Below are 24,833 nucleotides of genomic sequence, written 5' to 3'. Positions count from 1 at the left end.
AATGAAGGTTTGCAAGCAGCTGTCAGCTTTTCTTATACAGGATTGTAAGTTTCCTTGTTATAATCTGATTTGTAAAGGGCAGGCATAGATTCCTGCTCTTTTCATTGTAATTAAACATGGGGTTATGTTGCCATGAATGATCAAATAGCACCTTCGGTTGTATAAATACATATTGCGAACGTTTGAAAAATGTAAACAAGGGTAGACCTATTGACGCAGTCGCAGAGATTCCTTAAACTAGTCTGTGCAGGTTTAATATCAGAAGCCTTTGTAATCTCGCTAATATAGACAGATATTGAGTGAGCTGAAATGGTATTCTTTTCAACAACTACCCAGGAGCTGGTCACTGTACTGAGGCATGGGGCACACTGATCAGTGCATTTTTTAGTATCCATTTAGGGTAATTGTTTAGTTAATGGATACTGTCCAATAATCCTATTCCAGTGAAGCCCACCCCACAGTGTGCAGACTGCCTGCAGCAGCTCCTATGTGTATGATATGTGGCCCTGTGCAAACCAAGGAAGAACTGACAGCTCTTGCCTGCAGCTATCTGTGCTATGTGCTGTACCAATCCCAGTATACAGCAGAATACTTTCTAGATTTCTAGATGACACTGTAGGGCAGTCTTTCTCAACCTTTTTACCCTGGAGGAACCCTGCAAATAACTTTTGGATCTCAAGGAACCCCTGCAACATTTTTTTGATCTCGAGGAACCCCTGCATTTATTTTGCAGAAGGCGTAGGCGTGCCTATTTTTCACTACTCCCATTACACTGCCACTCGTTATACTGTCTCCTTAGCCTAGTGCTTTTTTTTTTTTTATTAATGTGCTCATTATTATTCTGACCCCCAATGTAGTGCTTCTTTTTACAGTATACCCTATAATGTACTCTATTATACTTCCCGATCATGGGGGGAAATGCTAAGGAACCCCTGCAGACCCCTGCAGAGTACTCAAGGAACCCTGGTTGAGAAAGCCTGCTTTAGGGGATTACAAGCCCCAGGAGCATGATGGGAGGGGGATTAGCTTTGGCAACGGGGTAATTATGATCTACCCATCAGTTGTGGACATGTGAGGAGTACAATGTACTACTGGTGCACCATTTTGTCCATGACATGTCCAGTACAAAAGACATAACGGAGCAATTGTGGACAACTGGGTCATGCCGCGGACAGTGACAGCAGAGCTGATGTCACCATTCGTGGCACAAACCTGTTGTAGTGAGAACCCAGCCTTATTCACAAACCTCTTTTGACAAGTTGGACTTTAAAGGTCCATACTCACCTACGGGTGTCTTCTGGATCTCTGTGGCCCAAGGGATCGTGCACCAGGCGATAGAGCACCTTCGACACTATACACTTTGCTGTTTTTGAATGCGGACATGTTGTGCAGTTTGTCGTTTCATTTGCATGCACAGTATTTAAAGGGAACCTTAACTGAACGGGGGGGGGGGGGGGGGGGATAAAGAGTTTCAATTACCTGGGGCTATTACCAGCCCCCTGCAGCAGTCCTGTGCTCTCGGAGCCGCTCTGGAATCCTCCGGTCCCCCGCTGTCACTTAGTTTCATTGTTGACGACTCACCAGTCGGCCGGCCATCATGCGTATTATTGGACGCATTCCCTACTGCAATTAGCGCTGTTGTGGACTGCAACGCGTACAAAGATACGCATTGCCACATATCTACACGTGCAGAATGCGGCAAGCGTATTTTTGTACGCGTTGCGGTCTGCAACAGCGCTAATTGCAGTAGGGAATGCGTCCAATAATACTCATGGAGGCTGGCCGACTGGTGAGTCGTTAAAAACGAAACTAAGTGACAGCGGGGGACCGGAGGATTCCAGAGCGGCTCCGAATGCACAGGACTGCTGCAGGGGGCTGGTAATAGCCCCAGGTAAGTGAAACTCTTTACCTCGTTCAGTTAAGGTTCCCTTTAAGTGAGTTTGTTGTTCAGTTGGTTGGCGTATGTGTACATAATTGTGTAAACAACTTGTTGTGGGGTTGGTCATGTTGTGCAGTTGGTTGTGCATTATGATGGACGTGTGTATAAGCCTTTAAAGCAAAAATGAAAATGAAAAGTCAAAATAAATATACACAAGTCATAGTTACCTCTCATATAATCTACTCATCAATCTCTTTCTCCTCTCCTGCATCCTGTTTGTCCTCTATAATCGATGGAATTCGCCATCCTCCATTTTGAAAATGGCCATTGCCCCATAGCGGCTTCCTGGTAAGCACACTGTAATATCGCCCACTTGAGCCATAGGGTAATATGGACATTACCTTGCTCAACAATTGTCCTTTCAGTTATAACTGACAGCAACTGATATATTTTAGTTCTGACAAAATGTTGTCAGAAATGTAAAGAATCATAGTAAGAAGAAAATGGTGAGCTTCTGAGAGAAACTGACGGCGAGGTAAGTATGTAATATTAATTTGCAGGTACATCATGTGTTTATTTTAAATAATTTTACTCAGTTCAGGCTCACTTAAAACAGTAACGCAGTGGCACAAAAAATTGTACTTGCCTTGTTTGCATTTCAACCACAATCGCACTAGCAGAATCATTTCTGGTTCAATAAGAAATATATTAAAAGGACATCGGATCATTTGCAGCGGGAGCAGGGTTTAGGAGTAAGCAATATTCAGAAATGATGACAAAAAAAGAACTTAAAGGAAAGGTTCAGGGAGGGTGGGTAAAAAATCAAAATCAATTTCCACTTACCTGGGGCTTCCTCCAGCCCGTGGCAGGCAGGAGGTGCCCTCGCCGCCGCTCCGCAGGCTCCCGGTGGTCTCCGGTGGCGCGCCCGACCTGGCCAGGCCGGCTGCCAGGTCGGGCTCTTCTGCGCTTCAAGGCCCGGAACTTCTGCGTCCCACGCCGGCGCTCTGACGTCATCGGACGTCCTCCGGGCTCTACTGCGCAGGCGCAGAACTACTGCGCATGCGCAGTAGAGCCCGGAGGACGTCCGATGCCACGGGCTGGAGGAAGCCCCAGGTAAGTGGAAATTGATTTTGATTTTTTACCCACCCTCCCTGAACCTTCCCTTTAAAGAGAAACTTCGACCAAGAATTGAACTTTATCCCAATCAGTAGCTGATACCCCCTTTTACATGAGAAATCTATTCCTTTTCACAAACAAGGCATCAGGGGGCGCTGTATGACTGATATTGTGGTGAAACCCCTCCCACAAGAAACTCTGAGTACATACTCTTGGCAGTTTCCTGTCTGTGAACCTTGCTGCATTGTGGGAAATAGCTGTTTACAGCTGTTTCCAACTGCCAAAAAAGCATGCAGCAGCTACATCACCTGCCAACAGTAAAAATGTAACCATGTAATAAATGTCAGAATGTAAATCAGGGATTTAAAAGATTTTACAATGGGCAAACACTGACTAAATCATTTATACATAATTATTGTAAAAATGAAGCATTTTTTTATTTCATTATTTTCACTGGAGTTCCTCTTTAAAGCTTTGTTAAAATACTGACTGCGGTCCAAGTAAATCTCATAAGCTAGAAAAGCCATTGATTATCATTATGCTCATAAAATAAAGCTGGAAAGACAGGTTATTAGATGCTTACATGCTGCCAGGACCAACATTGCCAGCCACTTATGTTTAGGGAGTAGCATTGCTGTGCTGTGAGGGTGCCAGGCATGTGTGTGCCGCCTCCCTGCCAGAGACATGATGCTAGTAATAGCAGACATTGGGTTAATCATCATTGTGCTTAGGGGAATGAAAGGGCACCAGATAAAACAATAATTTCTTTTATGTAGCGCAAGCTGAGGTTCACTTTGTGCTGAGTTCACAATGCTCTCTGTATCCAGCCACCAGAATAGTTGCATTATTGTGGGCTGCATGTGACAATCGGCGGTCCTGCCTATTGTCTGAGTTCTCATAAATCTGCTTATGTTTTCTTTTTATGCTTTCTGATATGTTTTGTATCATGTTAGCAGTGTACAGGACCGATGGGAATCAGAAGTGTAACTACAGTATAAAATGTTTATTTTATTTTTTTTATGTTCTATAACAACTGCTGCTTTACTAGCACAGCAGTCATAATAACAGAGGAGGCCATTCCTGCAGATTAGATCACTGTGGTCTGTTGACCCCAACATATCGGTAAGCTTCTCAGTTTATCACAGTGGTCACAGTGTTGACCAGTACAGTGTTCTCCCCAGAATTTTTTTTCCAGCCGGGTGGCATGAAATATGGCAGGGTGGCATGAAAAAGGAGCCGGGTGGGGCAATATGAGAGAATGCAGTGCTTCTGTGCGCAACTCTGCTTACAGCATAGGAGGAGATGAGCCGGTGACAGCCGGGTGCTCACCAAAACTAGCCGGGTGGAGCACCCAGCTAAAAGAGCCTGGGGAGAACACTGCAGTACAACACTAAGGGTGCACAGATTTTGCAGGTCGATCTATGAATCGGTGCCTCAACGTTGCCACCCGATCAATCTGTCAATAGATTTCTATCTAAAATCAGTGAAAAGGGACGATCGTGTATGGTGGTAAATCTTGGCCGCAAGGGTTTCATCACGCAATCGGCGCTAATGTGTTTGATTTCCTGACAACCGGTGGACCTCTTGCCGGTATCCCCCCAACTGTATGTGTCCCACTTCGTGCCTGTGGTTATTGAAGGCTCACCTGCCCAGTGACGTAACTCCAGGCCTACGGTGTCCCGGTGAGTGCTTGTACCACGTGACACCGGCACATGAATTTACGTCACTATATACGCTAGTGTCATGTGGTACAAGCAGTCGCTTTGACACTGTAGGAGTCAGTGGACATGTGAGTCTTCAACACTCACTACGAGCACTCGGGGGGCACATACACTTCGAAGGAGCTGCCTAGCAGGGTTCAGCGCTAGAACGATTTAAATACATTTCCTGCTGAAATCTATTAGACATCTGTTTGCAGTGTGTGGGCATGCAATCGATCCATCTCTGATCAGAATTGATCACAGAGTAATCTATCTGATGGAAGCTCTGGTGGCAGATTGACAACTGTATAGGCTTGTTAAGAGCAGTGGTATGACCGATTATCAGTCAGATTTCTACTAGTGATTGAGCTCAGGTGGTGCATGGGTGTACATTTCACCATTTTATGGCTAACCTTAGGCCTCATATGCTGTGAGGTGTTTTCACATGTGTGTTTCCTGACACACACTCTCTCTCTCCCTCTCTATCTCTCTATCGTTCTCTCTGTGCCCCCTATTCAATTCACTTTTTCTCCTGACTTTAGGAGATAATCTTCTGTTTAAAATAACTTTCCAACGCTCTGCTATTGAAAAAAAGTACTGACAAATAATCTTCTTGCTTGCTGGTGGCTTAAAAGGCTTTTAATTGATAAGGTGTGAAAACATCACTTAGGAGAAAACTTAGGAGAAAAAGGGAATTGAATAAGGGCCAGTGTGTGCACTCTTTTGTGCTAAAAGGTGCACCTGCATACAATGCTTTGGATAGGAAATATCATACACTGCATGCTGTGCCTATTTTAAAGGCAACCCGAGGCAAACCTTGGGTAAAAAAAGACATACCGAAGAATAGGGAAGCCTTTGGATGCTATAGAAGCTTCCTGTGTCCAAATCGCCGCTGCTGCCGCTCCCGGGCCCATCTGGAGGATCCAGGTCGCGCTCCTCTTCAGGTAAGAGCATGGCCATGCTGCAGCCACACAAGCACGGCTGCGCAGTTTCATAAGTGGCTTTGGCTTACTGCGCAGGCACAGCCGTACTTGAGAAGATGCAGTACGGGCACACTCGTGCTTGAAGAGGAGCGTGGCTCCAATCTTCATTCCGACAAGCCTTCTTGGATTACTTTGGGAGGTCCGCACTTGGCAGTGGGGGACCAGAGGACGGTGTTGGAAACCTCTATGAGATCCTGAGGCTTCCCTGTTCTTAGGTTAGTATGTCTTTTTTAAACAGAGATTTGCCTTGAGTACACTTTAGTGCGTAAGATGTGAACAAGCTCATTGATGAACATGTCATTTCTAATGTAATTTGTGATGGGTTAATAAACACACAGCATCATAGATGGTGTGCACGTGGCCTAATACTTGCCTATGAAAGTTTTTCAGATTCTCACTACCACACTGGGAAGAGCTGTTCTATTGTACATTCAAGAAACATAAACAAGTTAAGGACCTAATTCCATGTAAACACATTATGCACAATTACATAAGAAGGTGTTGTCACCATTTCATCTCATGTATCACTATGGAAGATGATGAATTAGCTGAGCCAGGTCAGGTGTACACGTGCAGGAAGTGGTACCACCTCCTGCAGTGATTACAGTGTTAATGGTGAAAGATGGATGAGAGTTTGAGGGTATGAAGAGAGGCGAAGTGCTGTGAAGATATGGGACATACCAGCAAGTCATTGAGCCATGCAAGCTCTGATCCTGGAGGCTTTTGTGGGGAGATCTCATTAATTTCCCAGACTTTCAAAGTCCCATAATGACATGGATAACAGCCAGGGCTACAGTGGTATGTGATGGCCTGGAGGGGCGATGGAAACATTGCTGTGCTGGGAATCTGCCACAAACACAGACACTGTAATCCAAACTGAACTTTTACCTTTACAAAATTATTATAAAACAAAATGGGGTCTTGGTACGAAGAACAAGGTAAAAAGGGTGCCAGAGGCTCCATATTAAAAATGGTGCTGCCATAGGTGGCAATGGTAAAGGAAACCTGTAATAAACTAAAAAAAAAAAAAGAATTTAACTTACCTGGAGCTTTTCCCAGCCCCATGCAGCCACCCTGTGCCCTCGCCATCCTGAAACAATCATCCGGTCCCCAGCCCTGTTTAATTTTCGCTGACTTACAAGTCGACAGCCGATGCGCCTGCACGGATCTGGCCTCGTGCATCGCCAGGAGCATCCTGCACAGGCGCAGTGCGAGAAAATCTCATACGCGAATGAGGACGCGCAGTGGTGCAGTGGCCGGCAGCAGGCGAAAGTGAAACTGAGCTGTGGCTGGGGACTGGAGGATCATTGAGGACCGATGCAGGCACAGGGTGGCTGCAGTGGGCTGAGAGAATTTAAACTTTTTTTTTTTAAGTTATTGCAGGTTTCCTTTAAGAGCCATGATTAGCATCTATAAACGGTAATTTGGGTGCCCAGAAGTGCCCGAGGTTTATAGCTGCTATTTACTGTGTATCCACTTACAGCTTCTATTTAGCCGTTTATGGATGCTAATCATGGCTTTTAATCTCTTTACCACTGAGGGAATTTTCTCCTTATGGATCAGAGCAATTTTCACATTTCAGTGCTCCTCTCTTTCATCAATAATGTTATCACTACTTTTCACACCAAAAATTGTTCTATATCTTGATTTTTTTTAACCACTAATTAGGCTTTCTTTGGGTGGAACATTTTGCTAAGAATTATTTTATTCTAAATGCATTGTAACGGGAATAGTAAGGAAGAAAAAAATGGGAAAAAATTAGTCTTAAAATAATACATTAAGTGGTCCAAGTGGTAGACAGGTCATGTGTATGCTCATTGTGTATTTGAATCCCATGAGTGGGGTGTGCACTTTTTTGCAGGTAAGCACTCATCTGTTTTTAAGTAGCGCTGTTCATTTCTTTGCTATGTTTGATTGATTTATTTCTGGTCAGCTGCTCCCACTTAATAGTTTTCCTTTGGTGTATATGCAGAGCCTCTGTTTGGGTTCAAGGTGCGTTTGCAGTTTCTGGGGGGGGCTCAGCGCATCTCTGAGCAGAGGCCATTCAGAGGCGGCCTGGTGATGCGCTGATCCCACTTTTTTTGCGCAATTCTCAATTTTACTGGTAGCGCGCCCAGGCTATGCATATGCATAGGTAGAATTTAGTTAGTGTTAGGTCCCCTCCCATGGAGGAAAGACTTCTTCGACAGTGGGAGGGACAAGTACCTAACAAATTGCAAATTGTTAGTGAAACTAACATCCTCCAAGTGGTAGACAGGTCATGTGTATGCTCATTGTGTATTTGAATCCCATGAGTGGGGTGTGCACTTTTTTGCAGGTAAGCACTCATCTGTTTTTAAGTAGCGCTGTTCATTTCTTTGCTATGTTAAAATAATACATGCTACATGTAATTAAACATGTATTTTATTTGCCCATTTGCCCCGGTTATTACACCGTTTAATTTATGGCCCTATCACAATGTATGGCGACAACATTTTTTTGGGAAATAAAGGTTTATTTTTTTCAGTTTTGCGTCCATCGCTAATTACAAGCACTTATTTGCAAAAATAACAGTAATAACAAACTCTCATGACATTCATATTAAAAAAAAGTTCAGTCCCTAAGGTAACTATTTATGTTATTTTTTAAAATGTCATTTTTTTTTAATAAAAGTGCTTTATTTTGGTAACTATAGGATGGGAGGTAAGGGGTTAATTAATGGGGTATTTTATGTATTTTTATTTGATGGGATGCATGTAGGTGCAATTTTACTATTTGGCCACCAGATTTCCCCCCACTTTATTCCTAGTGTTTACTGTGTACTGCATAAATGCATTACAGCAGGCGTCCTCAACCCCTGGTCTGCGGCCCACTGCCAGTCCATGGGCTGTTTTGTGTTGGGCCGCGGGTCTAGCCTCTTCTTTCTTTCTTTTTTTTTTTTTTTTTTACCAGCAGAGCAGCATGTAGCAGAGTGTCAGTAGGTGGCGCTGTTCTCTCATTAAACATCCGTTGAGCTCCCTCTGTATGATGCTTGATGCTGAAAAACTCTATGCTGCATGCTGCTCTACTGAAAGAAAATAGAAAATCCCCGACCCGCTGTGGTAAGGCTGACTGGGGGCACATCTAGCTACCTAACCTGGGAGGGGGGCTACAGATCACACGGGGGGTACATTTAGCTATATTTACTTGGGAGAGGATTACATAACACTGTGGGCACATCTAGCCATCCAAACTGGGGGAGGTGGCTACCTAATACTGGGGGAACATCTGTGCCTGTGTGAGGTTGTTTTGAGGCCCAGTGGTTTTGTATACCGCACCATAGCTCTGTTCCCTAATTCATTTTGCTGACAAATCCCCGGCCCCCAAGAAATGTTTGAACTGGAAAGCAGTCCTTGGGCCAAAACAGGTTGGGGACCCCTGCGTTACAGGAAGCAACGTGTGTATGCTTTACTTTAACTTTTGTTAAAGATCACCAACATCTCATTGATGCCGGTGATCATTGATCACAGGCACTTAGATCGGTAATCTGTGTACTAACTTGCAGCAACGAGAACGCAGGCGGGAACGTGCAAGCGAGGAGGAAGTAGATCATGACGAGATACGTATATACACGCCCCTGAGGCTAAGATGAAGTCTCAAGGGGCATAGATATACTGTCGTAATAATAAGTGGTTAATATTAGAAGAGAGGGATCCATAGGGGTTAAGGTTAGGAGCCATGGAGTTAACGTTAGGCACAGGGGGAGTTAAGTTTAGGTACCAGCCGGGGGGGGGGGGGGGGGGGATTTAAGGTTAGTCAACACCAGGGGGGTCTTAGGGTTAGGCATCAGTAGAGGGAGTGCTCTGTGTGACAGTAGGGTTAGCTTAGGTCATAGTAAAATATCTGTACAGATTACCAATATTTTACTATCGTAGTTGAGTTCAGTAGTAGAATAATAACAGTAATTTTACAGATAATCTACTAGCGGCTATCTCCAGCACCGTTTTATTGGCTCACTTTTTTTTATGTGTATGCTGGTACAATGCCATATACAGTAGATAGAATACTGCACAGAAACTCACATCTGGATCTCTAAGGTCATAAAGTATAAGTGCAGTCTCAGAAAAAAAACCATACTGTTTTCAATGCAGCCAGAATGAAATCAAACAACCTATTGTGAAATGTAATTGTTTTATTAGGTCCAACAATGGAGGTGCATACACACTATTTTTGTCCCCCTCAGGAATTAGGACTGGATGAAAAGGAATGCCTTGTTAATGATTACCAGTATCCAAAGCACATCAAGTGATGATTATTACAACAACAGCACCAATGAAGAGCTAATGTAACAACTGGAGGAGGGCGCCAAGTGGGTCCTCGGATCCAGGGACCTTTCACCAATTTAAAGAGCCTATTCAGTCTGAAATGACACTTTCCTTTTATGCAGGGCTGTGGAGTCTGAGTAATTTTCGGTGCCTGGAGTCAGAGTTGGAGTTGGAGTCGGTGGTTTTTGTACCAAATCCACAGCCCTGGCTAGTATTAGACTAAGAAGTCGGAGTCAAGGAGTCGGAGCAATTTTGGGTACCTGGAGTTGGAGTCGGTGGTTTCACGAAGTGAGGAGTTGGAGTCGGATGATTTTCTTACTGACTCCATAGCCCTGCTTTTATGGTCTTAAAGATTATAATTAGCTGCCTCCGAAAACCTACTGGAGCCACGTGGCCTCCGTCTTCCGTTGCGTAGCTTCTCTACTCTACTTAGAAAACACCACAGTGGTTTTTCAGCAGGGGCTGGGCTATGCAACAGAAGCCTTTGCTTGAGAAAGAGGCTGGAGATTTTGTTCTGTACAGTACCGGTACTTTATAAGGTATATAATCATTATGCAGTGTTCATCCCAGGGGCTTTTAGCAGGGTGCTCCACCTGGCTAATTTTGGTGAGCACCCGGCTGTCATCTGCTCGCCTCCTCATGCTCCTCCAATGCTGTAAGCAGAGTTGACCCAGCCCTGCATTACCCCAGCGCACCCCACCTGGCTACCTTTTCATGCCACCCGGTGGGAAAACAATTCTGGGAAGAACACAGATCACAGTACAATTTTCTTTTCTGCAGTAGAGTACTCTATACAGTTTATGGTCTGTGTGACCTGTTTTCTTCTATACAGCACTCTATAAGGCATATACTCATTATGATACAATTTTCTTCAGTACAGCACTCTATAGGCTTGATTCACAAAGCGGTGCTAACCTACTTAGCACGTCTAAAGTCTTTAGATGTGCTAAGTAGGTTAGCACCGGATTTCTCAATTGAGAAAACCGGTGCTAACCTACTTAGCACTATGGTTAGCGCGCCTAAAGACTTTAGACGTGCTAAGTAGGTTAGCACCGCTTTGTGAATCAAGCCCTATAAGGTATATTTTCTGTGTGATATATTTTTGTTATGCTGGGCTAGTCTAGTCTAATATGATCTTTACGACAAGATTTTGTTCTGCGTAGCTTCTATAAAGCATATGATCATTATGATCATTTTCTTCAGTACAGCACCCTATGTGGAATATAGTCTTTATGATATGATTAGTTGTATACAATATATATTTTAATAAATACATGCAATAGTTCATTATCACCAGCAGGTGTCATTGCTGGCGTTGCTGTACAGTAATGTTTAGTCTTCCTGCATGTATACTAGGAAGGACACAATAATCTATAGTATGTATCTCCACAGAAATATTTCCAAGAAAAAATTATTGGAGTCAGTATATTTTAGGAAAGTGTTATCCCTGTGGATCCCCCCCAGAATCCTTTGTAATAGCAAGGAACACCTTTGGGGCACAGGTTACACTGCATTATGGTCACAGACATAGACCAGCGTTGCTTTCTACAAAGCCATGTCTCCTGGCATTAGAGCAGCTCTGTCACCTTTTTTTCATGCATAATGAAATGAACCTAGATTTGTCAATCAAGTAATGCAATTTGGCATTGCACTCCTAATGACAAAGCATTGTGTCATTATTGAGACGTGTAACTCAATGGCAGTTGACACCTTGCTAGCCAAAATCTAAAGTTACACAGACAAAACACAGAACATTTACAGTGGGATGCGAAAATTTGGGCAACCTTGTTAATTGTCATGGTTTTCCTGTGTAAATCGTTGATTGTTATGATATAAAATGTCAGTTAAATATATTATATAGGAGACACACACAGTGATATTTGAGAAGTGAAATTAAGTTTATTGGATTTACAGAAAGTGTGCAATAATTGTTTAAACAAAATTAGGCAGGTGCATAAATTTTGGCACAACAAAAAATAAATGAAATCAATATTTAGTAGATCCTCCTTTTGCAGAAATTACAGCCTCTAAATGCTTCCTGTAGGTTCCAATGAGAGTCTGGATTCTGGTTAAAGGTATTTTTACAAAACATATCTAGTTCATTCAGGTTTTATGGCTTCCGAGCATGGACAGCTCTCTTTAACTCACACCACAGATTTTCAATTATATTCAGGTCTGGGGACTTAGATGGCCATTCCAGAATGTTGTACTTGTTCCTCTGCATGAATGCCTTAGTTGATTTTGAGCAGTGTTTAGGGTCGTTGTCTTGTTGAAAGATCCAGCACCGGCGCAGCTTCAGCTTTGTCACTGATTCCTGGACATTGGTCACCAGACTCTGCTGATACTGAGTGGAATCCTCAACTTTGACAAGATTCCCAGTCCCTGCACTGACCACACAGCCCCACAGCATGATGGAACCACCACTATATTTTACTGTAGGTAGCAGGTGTATTTCTTGGAATGCTGTGTTTTTCCTCCATTCATAACGCCCCTTGTTATGCCCAAATAACTCAATTTTAGTTTCATCAGTCCACAGCACCTTATTCCAAAATGAAGCTGGCTTGTCCAAATGTGCTTTAGCATACCTCAAGAGGCTCTGTTTGTGCTGTGGGCGGAGAAAAGGCTTCCTCTGCATCACTCTCGCATACAGCATCTCCTTGTGTAAAGTGTGCCAAATGGCTGAACGATGCTCCATCTGCAGCAAGATGATATTGTAGGTCTTTGGTGCTGGTTTGTGGGTTGACTGACTGTTCTCACCATTCGTCGCTTCTGTTTATCCGAAATTTTTCTTGGTCTGCCACTTCGAGCTTGAACTTGAACTGAGCCTGTGGTCTTCCATTTTCTCAATATGTTCCTAACTCTGGAAACAGACAGCTGAAATCTCTGAGACAGCTTTCTGTATCCTTCCCCTAAACCATGATGGTAAACAATCTTCATCTTCAGATCATTTAAGAGTTGTTTTGAGACCCCCATGTTGCTACTCTTCAGAGAAAATTAAGAGGAGGGAAACTTACAATTGACCCCCTTAAGTACTCTTTCTTATAACTGGATTCACCTGTGTATGTAGGTCAGGGGTCACTGAGCTTACCAAGCCAATTTGAGTTCAATTAATTAGTTCTAAAGGTTTTGGAATCAATAAAATTACAACAGTGCCCAAAATTATGCACCTGCCTAATTTTATTTAAACAATTACTGCACATGTTCTGTAAATGCAATAAACTTCATTTCACTTCTCAAGTATCACTCAGTGTCTCCTCTATGATATATTTAACTGACATTTTTTATCGGAACAACCAACGATTTATACAGGAAAATCATGACGATTAACAAGGTTGTCCAAACATTCACATCCCACTGTATATTGCACTTTTCTCCTGGTGGACTCAAAGCGCCAGAGCTGCAGCCACTAGGACACGCTCTATAGGCAGTAGCAGTGTTAGGGAGTCTTGACCAAGGTCTCCTCACTGAATAGGTGCTGGCTTACTGAACAGGCAGAGCGGAGAATCAAACCCAGGTCTCCTGTGTCAGAGGCAGAGCCCTTAACCAGTACACTATCCAGCCACTAAAGTTAGTGGTTTTAATTATCATAGTGGAGTTTTGGTGTCACATAGGATCCCTTTCTCAGGGCACACAGATTCAAAACATGAAGTTATACCTGAAACAATAGCAATGGTATATTTCTGTAAACAAAATAAAGTTGGGGGCTTCCTGTGTGACATATCTTGTAACCAAAAATTACAACGGAATAAATATTAACTCACCATGCTAAAGGGTGATGTGCTGACATTTACTACATTTACTCCTTGTGTGAAGCAAACCACATTCAGTGCAGTCCTAAATAAATGTGCAAGGTTGGATCTTAAAGCGGAATATAACCCTGCATTTCAACTTTGCTCTAAAACATTATTTACAGTATATTATATGCAACCAGCATTTTTTTTTACTAGACCACATTGGAAGGGTTACACAGGGCTTTAAAGTCCCTGGAGATTTTTGCAGACGCATCCGAACTTGAGTTAGATACTTTTTGTTTACATAAAATGTATCTAAGTGTTTATTGTGACTCATCTCTCTCACTGAGAAGGAGTTGGAGGACAGCCAAAGAGTGTGTAACATTTCTAAATATATACATATAACTAAATAGAATGTAACTATCTGAACGTCTGCACAGAACTTAAAACCTCTGTATTTAACCCTTCCAATGCTGGTCTAGTAAAAAAAAATGCTTTTTGCATATAATATGCTGTAAATAATGTTTTAGAGCAAAGTTGAAATGCAGGGTTATATTCCGCTTTAAAGTGGTATGAAACATTAGACACAGCATAAAGTTAAGAAAAGAAATACATGCCTGATACTGGAAGGGTTAATAACAAAACTTCCACTTCACACAGAAGCTAACAATTGGTGGACAGAATTATCAGATTGTGTCATGTTATATATGTAAAATAAACAACACAGAAAAGCTTCATCTGTATCTGGGGGGGTGGGGGTAGAACTATGCCTGCTTTGTTTGCTTAGTGATTATTCAAAGTACCTGAGTACCTGAGTAATTTTAAATACCTTTTGTTTTAAAGCGGTTTTACTTTTTATTTTCATTATTCATTTAGAAGTTATAGGTTTCCAAAAGTACAGTTTTGTGAGCTGACTTTGCATTTTATTAATAACTGGTTTTATTCATTGCTGTTTTTCAGGCAGGCATGCCTTCAGTGTCTCTCTGTCTCCAGCAGCTTCTCCGCAGTCAGAGAATGTCACATTCCTCACTTGATACATTTTAAGCGGAACTGTAAATACTTTTTAAATACACTGTTTTACTTACCTGGGGCTTCTTCAAGCCCCCAGCAGCTGTCCTGTCCTGCCGGTTCTCCACGAGCCTCCGTTCGCCCACCGCCAGCTTCTTTAGGTTTCGCCGCCGGGCCAGTGCTCCTGCGCGGCTCTGGCCACGCGTATCCTTTCTTCGTGTTCCCCGCTATTGCAGAGGGGAACGCAAAGAAAAGATACACTTGGCAGGGCTGCGCTGGCCTCGACTTGCAAGTCGAGGTACAGAACTTAGCGGCGGCGGGAGAACGGAGGCTCGTGGAGGACCGGCGCGGGACAGGACGGCTGCTGGGGACTTACAGAAGCCCCAGGTAAGTGAAACAGGAGTATTTAAAAAGTATTTACAGTTCCGCTTTAAGTAAACACAAGATAACATTATCTAAAGTTCTGATGCGTCTGCATTTCACTGCACTGAACTTTCAAGTCCTGTGTGTAACCCTTCAAATGCTGGTCTAGTAAAAAAAATGCTGGTTGCATATAATATGCTGTAAGTAATGTTTTAGAGCAAAGATGAAATGTAGGGTTATATTCCAGACTCTTGCTTGAGATACGCTATTGCATGGGTTCATGGCAAGTTTAGAGGTAGGGTTAATTTGGGACAGGAAATAAGACTAATTTCAACATTCTGGGCCAAAAAGTCCCACTTTTGTTAATTTTCTGCCAAGCGATTAATAAATTCTCTTAATTGCTCATTTCGTTTTACTGCAACTGGTGTCCTTGGCATCATTTGTATAGTGGACAGAGGGCATTTTGAGGGACAGACTGACAGTTTACATTCATTGCTGTTTGCCTCTGCTGGATAGAACCACTTTTCACTTTCAAATGAACAATGTTGTTCCCTAATTCCAGTTCCTCTTTTCCATACTGCTGTTATATATTAATACTAGCTACACAATGGGAAATGTTTACCCTTTATGGAGCACATGGTAACTTTATCGGTCGCTGCAGATCTTGATTTGCTATTCAAATGGTTATTTTTGCCTATCTTATAGTAGGAGTTGATTCAAGTTAAGATGTTAATATATAACTAGCATATTTATACCATGGAAAAGATTGGTGAGGGGGGGGGGTGCTAAATCACATTCTACAAGAAGCAGGAGTCACGGGAACATTAAGCTGCTTGAAGATGGTCTTCTAGCCTTTGCATTGAACATGATTGCCTATATTTTATTTCTGCTGTCCTCCTACTACTCACCTCTGGTCCATGCACGGCATGGGACACATGATCAAACCGGTTAGCAGAGTGAGACTTTCCTTTTCAATTGGTTGAATAACTGATTGCTCGCATGTAGATGTGATACTAACTAAAGAAATCAGCTAGTTTGAAAAATCAGTCTGATCCATCTATTTATGATCTTTTCTAGGGGTATCAACAAAATGTGTCCTGTCCACTTGTGAATAGCTTTGTAGAATAAGTAGCACTTTTTTCACACTTCTACTGCTTTACTCAGTGACACATGAATAGCTTGTTTTTAGGCATCATAAAGCAATTATTCAGTGATCTGTGAGCCTTCCAACAGTCTGTTAGTAGTTGGGTCATCTTTATTTATAAAGGTCTTGTGTAGGTCTTGTTGGTTAAAGCGTATAGTTCCGGCAGATTTTTATATATGATAGAACATTTATTTTCAATTATCCATCAGACCACAGCAGGACTGTGAAACGTGTTGACTTGTCCAGTAAATTGAATACCTCTTAATTAACCTCCTTCTTACTGAGATAAGACTGTTTTATCATTCTGCAAGTTACCTTTATTGTTTGTTTGGGTCGCCTCCCCCCTAAATGACTCCTTCCTCCTTCACTAGGGGCACCTCTTGTGATATCATAGTCAGCGGGGGTTTTTTTTCTCGGGGTGCGACCTACCATATTGTGAAGAAGGTTTCTCATCCACATGGAGGAGAAATTCTTCACATGCCTGTTTTTCTTTCTGGTTTCTTTCCCTTGAATTTCATCCTCTGGACACTCCCATTGTTTTATTCACCTTAATTTTATGCTACAAACAACTTGTATTCAAACCAGAACAAATAGCACGGCATTGAACATGTCTAACAATGTAATACAGGAGCATTATGCTAGGTACACATCATGCAATTTCACATCCAGTTGAAGCAATAATTCTGCCATGTCTGATCTATTCCCGAACAATAATGGGAGCGATTTTGTGCAGTACTGATCGGAAAATCGATCCTGTGATTGATCGAGAGCAGATCGGACATGTTGGAAATCATTGTCTTGCCCTGTTGATTGCAGGGCTGTGGAGTCGAGGATTTTAGAGCAATTTTGAGTGCCTGTGTCGAAGTCCATGGCTTTATAACCTGAGGAGTCGGATTATTTTTGTACCAACTCTACAGCCCTGGTTAGTATTAGACTAAGGAGTTGGAGTCGAGGCGTCAGAGAAATTTCGGGTACCTGGAGTCAGTCTGTGGTTTCATAAACTGGAGTCGGATGATTTTTGTACCGACTCCACAGCGATGGTTGATTGGATGGGAAATTGCATGGCATGTACCAGGTATTAAGGTAGATTTATGAAACATTGATAGCAAGTCCAGTAACCTGCTGCCTGTGCGGAGTTTGTATTGAATCTATTCACAAAACATTACCTGCCTGTTAGTGCCTGTTAGTACCGCTTCAGTGGCTTTCAGTAAGTCATGTATTTAAGGCATCTATTTCTGTAAGGCAGATACCTTACAAATGGTACTACAAACCTTACTGCAGAGAGGAAAGACTCATCGGACCAGCACAGATAATAAGGCAGTGGTGTGTGAAATATGTTTGTATAAGTGATTGTTGTTTTCATGGGATGTATGTCAAAAATAGCACGTATCAATGATTCTTCAAAACAAGTTTTTTTTTCTGAAACCTGTTGTGAAATTTCTTGCAGTCTTGTTTAGCAGATATTTTAATTTTTGGCCTCAGGCAAGTAGCGAAATACAATTCTCAAATACCGGTACATGCAGAATACCGTGCAAAAATAGCATTCTGAAAAATATGCTGCATAGCCAGAATGGCACAAATAGTTCTGGTTAGTCAGAACAGTTCCTATAAAGAGCAGAAACCATAAAATGGTTTTCTTTTCAGATGGAGAAATTTCAGTTAACATATAAAAAGAAAAAGTTATGTCTGTATTTGTTGTGATCGCTATTGGTATCGCCAGAGCTCTCGATCTGTAGACAATGCAGGGTGCCCTGAAGCTCTCCTCTCAGGCCTGCAGATTGGTGTAGAGTATGCTAGTTAGTATATAGCTCTCTGTCCCTGTTCATGTTACCATCATCCTTGAGTCTTGCACTGTCTTCTGCTACGTCTGATCTCACCCACACTACCAGCATGATGGTCATGTGATGCTCTTGGAACTGAAAGTGAAATAAACACACACAGATAGACCCTCCAAGAGGCCCTGAGCTGCATGCAACAACAGTTCATGCAACTAAAGCTACATACACATGAGGCACGGATGTCTGCAGTTGCATGGAGACAAGCAACAGTTGAAAGCCTCCAGCAACGACAGTTGTATACAAGCAACGATTGTATACACGCGGCAACAACCTGTCTGCAACATAGCGGAAACTGTTGCTCAGCAACTTCTGTCGCAGGTTCAATAAACTGTCGGACTCACAAGAGTTGCTAGAGACTAGAATACACACGACTGCACCGACTTGATGGCCCATACTCACGAGTGACATTTGTCGCCGCAACACGCGGCGCGCGCGTGTTGCGGCGACAGGTCGCCCGTGAGTATGGGCCGTCGCACGCGCGCGCACCCCGAACTGTCGCCCGTCGCTCATGTCGCCAGGCGATTGAAACTTTCAATCGCATGGCGACAGTAGCCGCTGCCCCCCCCGCCGCAACTGTCGCTAGTCCGCATGAGTACGCGGACTAGCGACAGCAACCTCCATTGAGGTTTATGGAGCTTCCGGGGGGGGGAGGAGGAACGTCGGCGACAGCTTCCGTCTCGCCGCTGGTCCCTCTTCCGCGTGAGTACGCGGAGGGACCTGGAGAGAAGCTGTTGCCGGCCTGTTGCCCACACGCTCACGTGTGCTGGCGACAGGCGATTTTTGCAGCCCGTGAGTACGGGCCATGAGACTAGGGACGGTTGCTGCAACAGCTGTTGCCGGGGATTGAACAAGTCAATCGCCTGGAGACAGCTCTGATTAGCAACAGTTGCTTGCGCGCGCCTCATACACATGGAGGACCTGTTGCTGCAACATGCGTGCGCCATGTGTTTCCAGCAACAGTTGTAGCCCGTGTGTATGGGCCTTAAAGGCTTGTACACACGCCTGACTAAAGTCAGCTGAGGCGGCCGATAATGAATGTCTCAGCTGAAAATAAGGTGTGTGTATGCACCCTCACGACCCCCAACCTGCAAGTGATCCTCCATTGTTCCTCTGCCTCCCCGTATAGCAACACAGCTTGTTGCCAGCGACACAGCTGATACGTGTCTGTGCAGCCCAGCCCAGTGATGCGGCCCAAGGAGATTGTGTCCCGATCCCCAACGGCAACATCCATCCAAGCTGTGTGTGCACCTTAATACCTGGGCTTCTGATGACAATTAAAGACCTGGGGTTGATGCAACCAGCTGAGGGCCTCCTGGAGTGTCCATTTGTGTGTGTGTGTGTGTGTGTGTGTGTGTTTTCTTTTAAAGAGAATTTTCATTGAATTTTTTGTAACATACAAAAAAAAGAACATAAACAAATATTAAAACAAGAATCCTCCCGCAGACCAAAGCCATCAATAGTGAGATACAGCAGCTCAGGACGTCTATGGGGACCATTAGAAGCCTCAGGTATGTTCAATTCTTTTTCCCCCACCCCCCTACAGTACTCCTTTAAAGATTGCTGAACAGAGCGATTTTCAAAGCATTTTTTGTCAGAAGCTGTTCACTTCCAGGTCAAAGTTTACTTCCTGTTTTGCCACAAGAAATATAAAATCACTAAATGCAAATGCTCCATAATTGCCAATCATAATAGATCACTACAAAAAATGCTAGGTGTTTGCGATTATGCTTATCGATTTTTGATGTGAACTAGCCCTCTATCAGATTCCTGCTGAAATATGAGCTAGTGGTGGAATGTGGCAAAATGATCCCAACAATCCAATCTGTTTCTGATGAGGGAATACCTGACAATTTTCTGGATCAGGCTGCTTTGATCAGAGGTAGACCATCATTACAGCTAATATTTAATTTGTTGCTCTGAGCAACTGCTCCAATTTTTGAAACCAGTTTTCTGTGCATGTGTCAGCTCCAGTGTCTGTGCTTTGGGTTTAGGCCATGATTAAAGAAATACAGAGGCGAACAAAATGGCATGTTTGCAAACACTTATCGAGGTGTTAGTTCTCTTCCAAGAGGCTGCATCTGCTGGTAAATTGGTCTGGTATAGGGCACGATTAGAGTAAGTTGGGGACCATTGAACCAGCTCTAGTTGTGCTGCGCATGTGCAGTGTAGGCATCCTGTGCAGTTTGCTTAAACAGGTTGAAGTAAAACTCTGCAAACGTGTCTTGATACCTGCTGCAAACCCTTATTACCTGACTTTGCCTGCTCTTCAGCCCATTTGTCAGCCTTTGCTGGGTCCCTGCTATAAGCTGTGTGACTTCCTTCTTTGCCTTTGCTTCCCCCCCCCTGCAATGTCTCTACGTGGACATCAGTGAATGTTTTTGATATTTTGAATCTGGATTGCAAGAGCCAGTATATGAATTAATGATCAAATGTATAACTACAATAACTCATTTAATGGCTTTATTAGACAGATTCTTTTTTGATCAGACATTTATAGGACATTGAGTGGTTTTATATAGTCAGTGTAGTCCCAGTCATACAATTCTGATGTATCAGTGCTGTATGGCTCACACAGTGTAAGTGTGCTTGCTGTGACTTCTGGTCTGCTCAGAAATGTGTCAGCTTCACGTACTTTGTAAATGAATTAAGCTTATTCTGTCAAATTTAAACTAAGGACAGGTTGTGAAGAAAGAAAAATTAGGGAGTGTAACCTACAGGAGCAATTGTGATTAGGGAAAAGCGTAACTGCAGTATTTCCAATACAAAGCACAGGTAGTCCCCAACTTACGAACGCCTGAATTAATCACCGATATGAACAACATGGATTATGTGATTCTGTGGGAGCAAATAAAAAAAATCTTTTCTCAAATTGGACTTGTAGTTTTTGAGAAAATCGATTTTTAAAAAATTAAAAGAAAAAATGGCCTTATAAACTTGTATAAGCAGGTACCCTGCTTAGAGAAGTTCGCCCGCAACGTATCTCGCCAGCAGCTGCCAGAGAGATACGAAAATAGCGCACTTCACTTGTGTCAGACTGGCCGCGACTGGAGGACGTAACAGGACCCGGTATTGGCACAAGAGAAGACTGAGGACGACGGCGTGGGATCAATCCGTGCGGATGGGGCTGGTGGAAGCCCCAGGTATGTATAAAACTTTTAGTTTACGTTGGCTCTGGTTTCCTTTCAGCTTGAAGGGCTGTGTCACCTCACCATGTCAGCACAAATAGTTATGTGTCTGGGAACATCAGTCTCTTTCCTTTGATGTTACAAGGTTTGTTGAAATCCACTTTTTGTGTAAACATAAAGGTACCATCAAAATTGATAAGCTTTTCACATCAGGACCTGCTGCACTGATGAGATCATGGATAGGTGTATATACAGTGTGCTATGTGAAAACGTTTTTTCTTTAACCAAAGATGTTTGTTTTCCCTTACAGGTGTCTGAGTGGCCAGTACTGTGATGATATACTGCGCTAGAGTATATTTTTGGCAGTTAATCTACAAATAATAGCAATGGACAAAACAGAAAATATCCTGGAGGATCCTCCGCTGTCTGTCGCCCAACCAGCAAAATGCCAACCCTGCACCTTGGAAGAAGAAAAATCCCAGGAAATCTGTTCTGTGAAAACTTCAGAAAGTAAAGGACTGGGATCCTATCTGGAGGAACTTTTACATCATAGTGCTGCTGAAGGTAATCTATATTATACCTTTACCTAAAGGTGCCCATACACTTTCTCAATTTCCTGCCGATACACAGCAGATTTGATCGATAGATGCCTTCGATGATAAAATTCCGACATGCCCGATGTTTCCGCTCGATTCGTTTCCTCTCGATTTCTTCTAGAAGTCAATGGAAAAAAGATAAGAAAAACGAGTGGAAGATAAGAGAATCGAACAGAAAATCGAATGGCTAATAAATCGCGCGCCGAATCGAATGCAAAAAATGTATCGTGTAATCCCAGCATAATGCCTAGTACACACCATACAATTTTCTGTAAGAGTTTCTGTAAGATTTACCTGCCAGATAATTTCCAACATGTTGGAAATGATCTATCTAACCATCTATCTGCCTAGCAATTAAGCATTATTCTACTCAGCAGGAGATAACCAGAAGACTACTGTATGCACCAGAGATAATGACCAGTCTCTACCAGTACTTTACAGAAAATAATCTAATTACCGAAAATCTTAAGGTGCGTACACACGCACTACTGAAGCCAACGCTGAGCGGATCGTTCAGGAACAGCCTTATCAGTCCGCCCAGCGGGAGGGTCTGACGGCCCTGTCGTTGGCTTCCGTAGTACGTGTGTACGCACCTTTACAGAAAATCCTGACAGAGAAATCTAACAGAAAATTGTATGGTGTGTACTAGGCATTAGATAGAGATTCCTCAGTGAACTGTGCAGGTACACACCGCACCAATTAAACAAACAAAAAAAAAACCTTGTCACAGGCCTAGGATATCCACTTCAGGGCCACAGTGCTAAACCTCCCTAAAGACCAGGCTATTTTTTTCAAAATAGGCCACTGCAGCTTTAAGGCCAAGCTGCAGGGCCGCACAACACAGCACACAAGTGATTCCCCCCCCCCTTTTCTCCCCACCAACAGAGCTCTCTGTTGGTGGGGTCTGATCACCCCCCTAGTGTTTATTTTGTTTAAATAAATATTTGTGTCATTTTTTTATTTTTTACTGTTTATCTACGTTTTTTTCAAACCCCTGCCTCCCGCCTGCCATCCAATCCTGGCGATCAGCTGTCATAGGCTTCTGCCGATGAGAGCCGTTCGCTCTCCAGTGTCCCAGGGGGATGGCTGTCCTCACCACAGCGCTGCTGCAGATCGCAGCGTTGTACACAGTTATTAGACGTCTAACAGTCCCCGAGCGGCGATCGCCTCTGGGAGGATGAAGGCGGAGCCTGTGCGCGATCTCCTGCAGTAGCCGGCCCCAGGACTTGGCGCTAATTGGCGTTAGGTGGTCCTAGGGCTGCCGTCACGGCCATTAGTGTGACGCGGTCTTGAGGTAGTTGTGTCTGTCCACTTTCTGCACTCATTTTGTCAGCCCATTAGACTAGGCAAACCCTTCTCCTGCTGCAACCTAGCATAGCAGCTTTAGAGGACCTGACTTGTGAGGGAAGGTTCAAGCAAAATAAAAAAATGAGTTTCACTTACCTGGGGCTTCTACCAGCCCCATGCAGCCATCCTGTGCCCTCGTAGTCACTCACTGCTGCTCCAATCCCCCGCTGGCAGCTTTCCGACCTGGGAGGTCGGCGGGACGCATTGCGTACATTTTTACGCATTCCCGCTAGTGCAGGAACATTAACACATACATTTTTACGCATTACTGGTTCAATGCGTAAAAATGTATGCATTGAACCAGTAATGCGTAAAAATGTATGTGTTAATGTTCCTGCCCTAGCAGGAATGCGTAAAAATGTACGCAATGCGTCCCGCCGACCTCCCAGGTCGGCAAGCTGCCAGCGGGGGACTGGAGCAGCAGTGAGTGACTACGAGGGCACAGGATAGCTGCATGGGGCTGTTAGAAGCCCCAGGTAAGTGAAACTCATTTTTTTTATTTTGCTTGGACATTCCCTTTAACCACTTTGTCCTCCTTGACGTATAAAAACGTCGAGGACAGGCGCGCTCCCGCGGCCGATCGCGCGCGTGCACGCGCACTCTTGGCCGCGGAGTCGGTAGCCACGGAATCAATTTATCGGGCTATGGAGCCCGATCATTGATTCCTCTCCCCCGCTGAAAAAGCGACAGCTTCTCTCGGAAGCTTCGCTCTTTCTGAAGCTGTGTCTCTCTAAGCGTACATTGTACGCTTAGAGTGACGTCATGTAAAAAAAAATCGAGATTGCCATCTTGTGGCCAAAAAGTAAAACTACAAGTAAATTCCCAAAAACATTACAATACACCAATATTTCCCCAAATAAAACACTTTTATATCCCACCCTCCCAAAAATGCCCACATAAAATGTTTAATAAAAAAAACAAAAAAAAAAATTACTATAAAAAAAAAAAACATAAATATTTACCTAAGGGTCTAAACTTTTTAAATATCTATGTAAAGATGAAATATTTCTCTCTATTTTTCTTTTATAAGCTTGTAAATAGTGATGTATGCAAAACGGAAAAAATGCTCTTTTATTTCCAAATAAAATATTGTCGCGATACATTGTGATAGGGACATAATTTAAATGGTGAAATAACCGTGACAAATGGGCAATAACAATACGTGGGTTTTAATTATGGAGGCATGTATTATTTTAAAACCTATAATGGCCGAAAACTGACAAATAATGAATTTTTTCATTTTTTTTCTTATTCTTCCTGTTAAAATGCATTTACAGTAAAGTGGCTCTTAGCAAAATGTACCCCCCAAAGAAAGCCGAATTGGTGGCGGAAAAAACAAGATATAGATCAGTTCATTGTGATAAGTAGTGATAAAGTTATAGGCTAATGAATGGGAGGTGAACATTGCTCGGATGCATAAGCTGAAAACGACTGAGATGTTAAGTGGTTAATGTTACAAGCAAATCTTTTTAATACACCTGTTTAGATGTTTTAACATCTATCTGATTCAGTCAGGAGGAGCATTACCTCCTAGTGTGCTACCTCATTTGACCTGGTCCAACCTGCATGTTGTGTATTTATGTGATTACACTCATACATCTGTATACAGTAGAGTCTCAGTTACCCAGCACCGACAGGGATGGCTTGAGTGGATAACTGTGCTTTCTGGTTGCTTGAGACTAAATGTTAAAAATAGGCCTAGCCATTACAGTATTATACC

The 24,833-nt window shown here is 43.1% G+C and overlaps 1 protein-coding gene across 1 annotated transcript in view; it reads left to right on the top strand.

The window, feature by feature from the left end:
- PLEKHG3 (pleckstrin homology and RhoGEF domain containing G3) overlaps nucleotides 1-24,833 on the top strand; it is a 253,659-nt gene that overhangs the window by 52,785 nt on the left and 176,041 nt on the right. Inside the window, exon 3 of the mRNA XM_068253443.1 lies at nucleotides 21,481-21,734. Coding sequence (XP_068109544.1) covers nucleotides 21,557-21,734 — 178 coding nt within the window. The 5' untranslated portion in view covers nucleotides 21,481-21,556. The remainder of the gene's footprint in view (nucleotides 1-21,480; nucleotides 21,735-24,833) is intronic.

Source organism: Hyperolius riggenbachi, chromosome 9, assembly GCF_040937935.1.
Source record: "Hyperolius riggenbachi isolate aHypRig1 chromosome 9, aHypRig1.pri, whole genome shotgun sequence".
NCBI classification, from domain to species: Eukaryota; Metazoa; Chordata; class Amphibia; order Anura; family Hyperoliidae; genus Hyperolius; species Hyperolius riggenbachi.
This window is presented reverse-complemented; position numbering and strand designations above follow the sequence as displayed.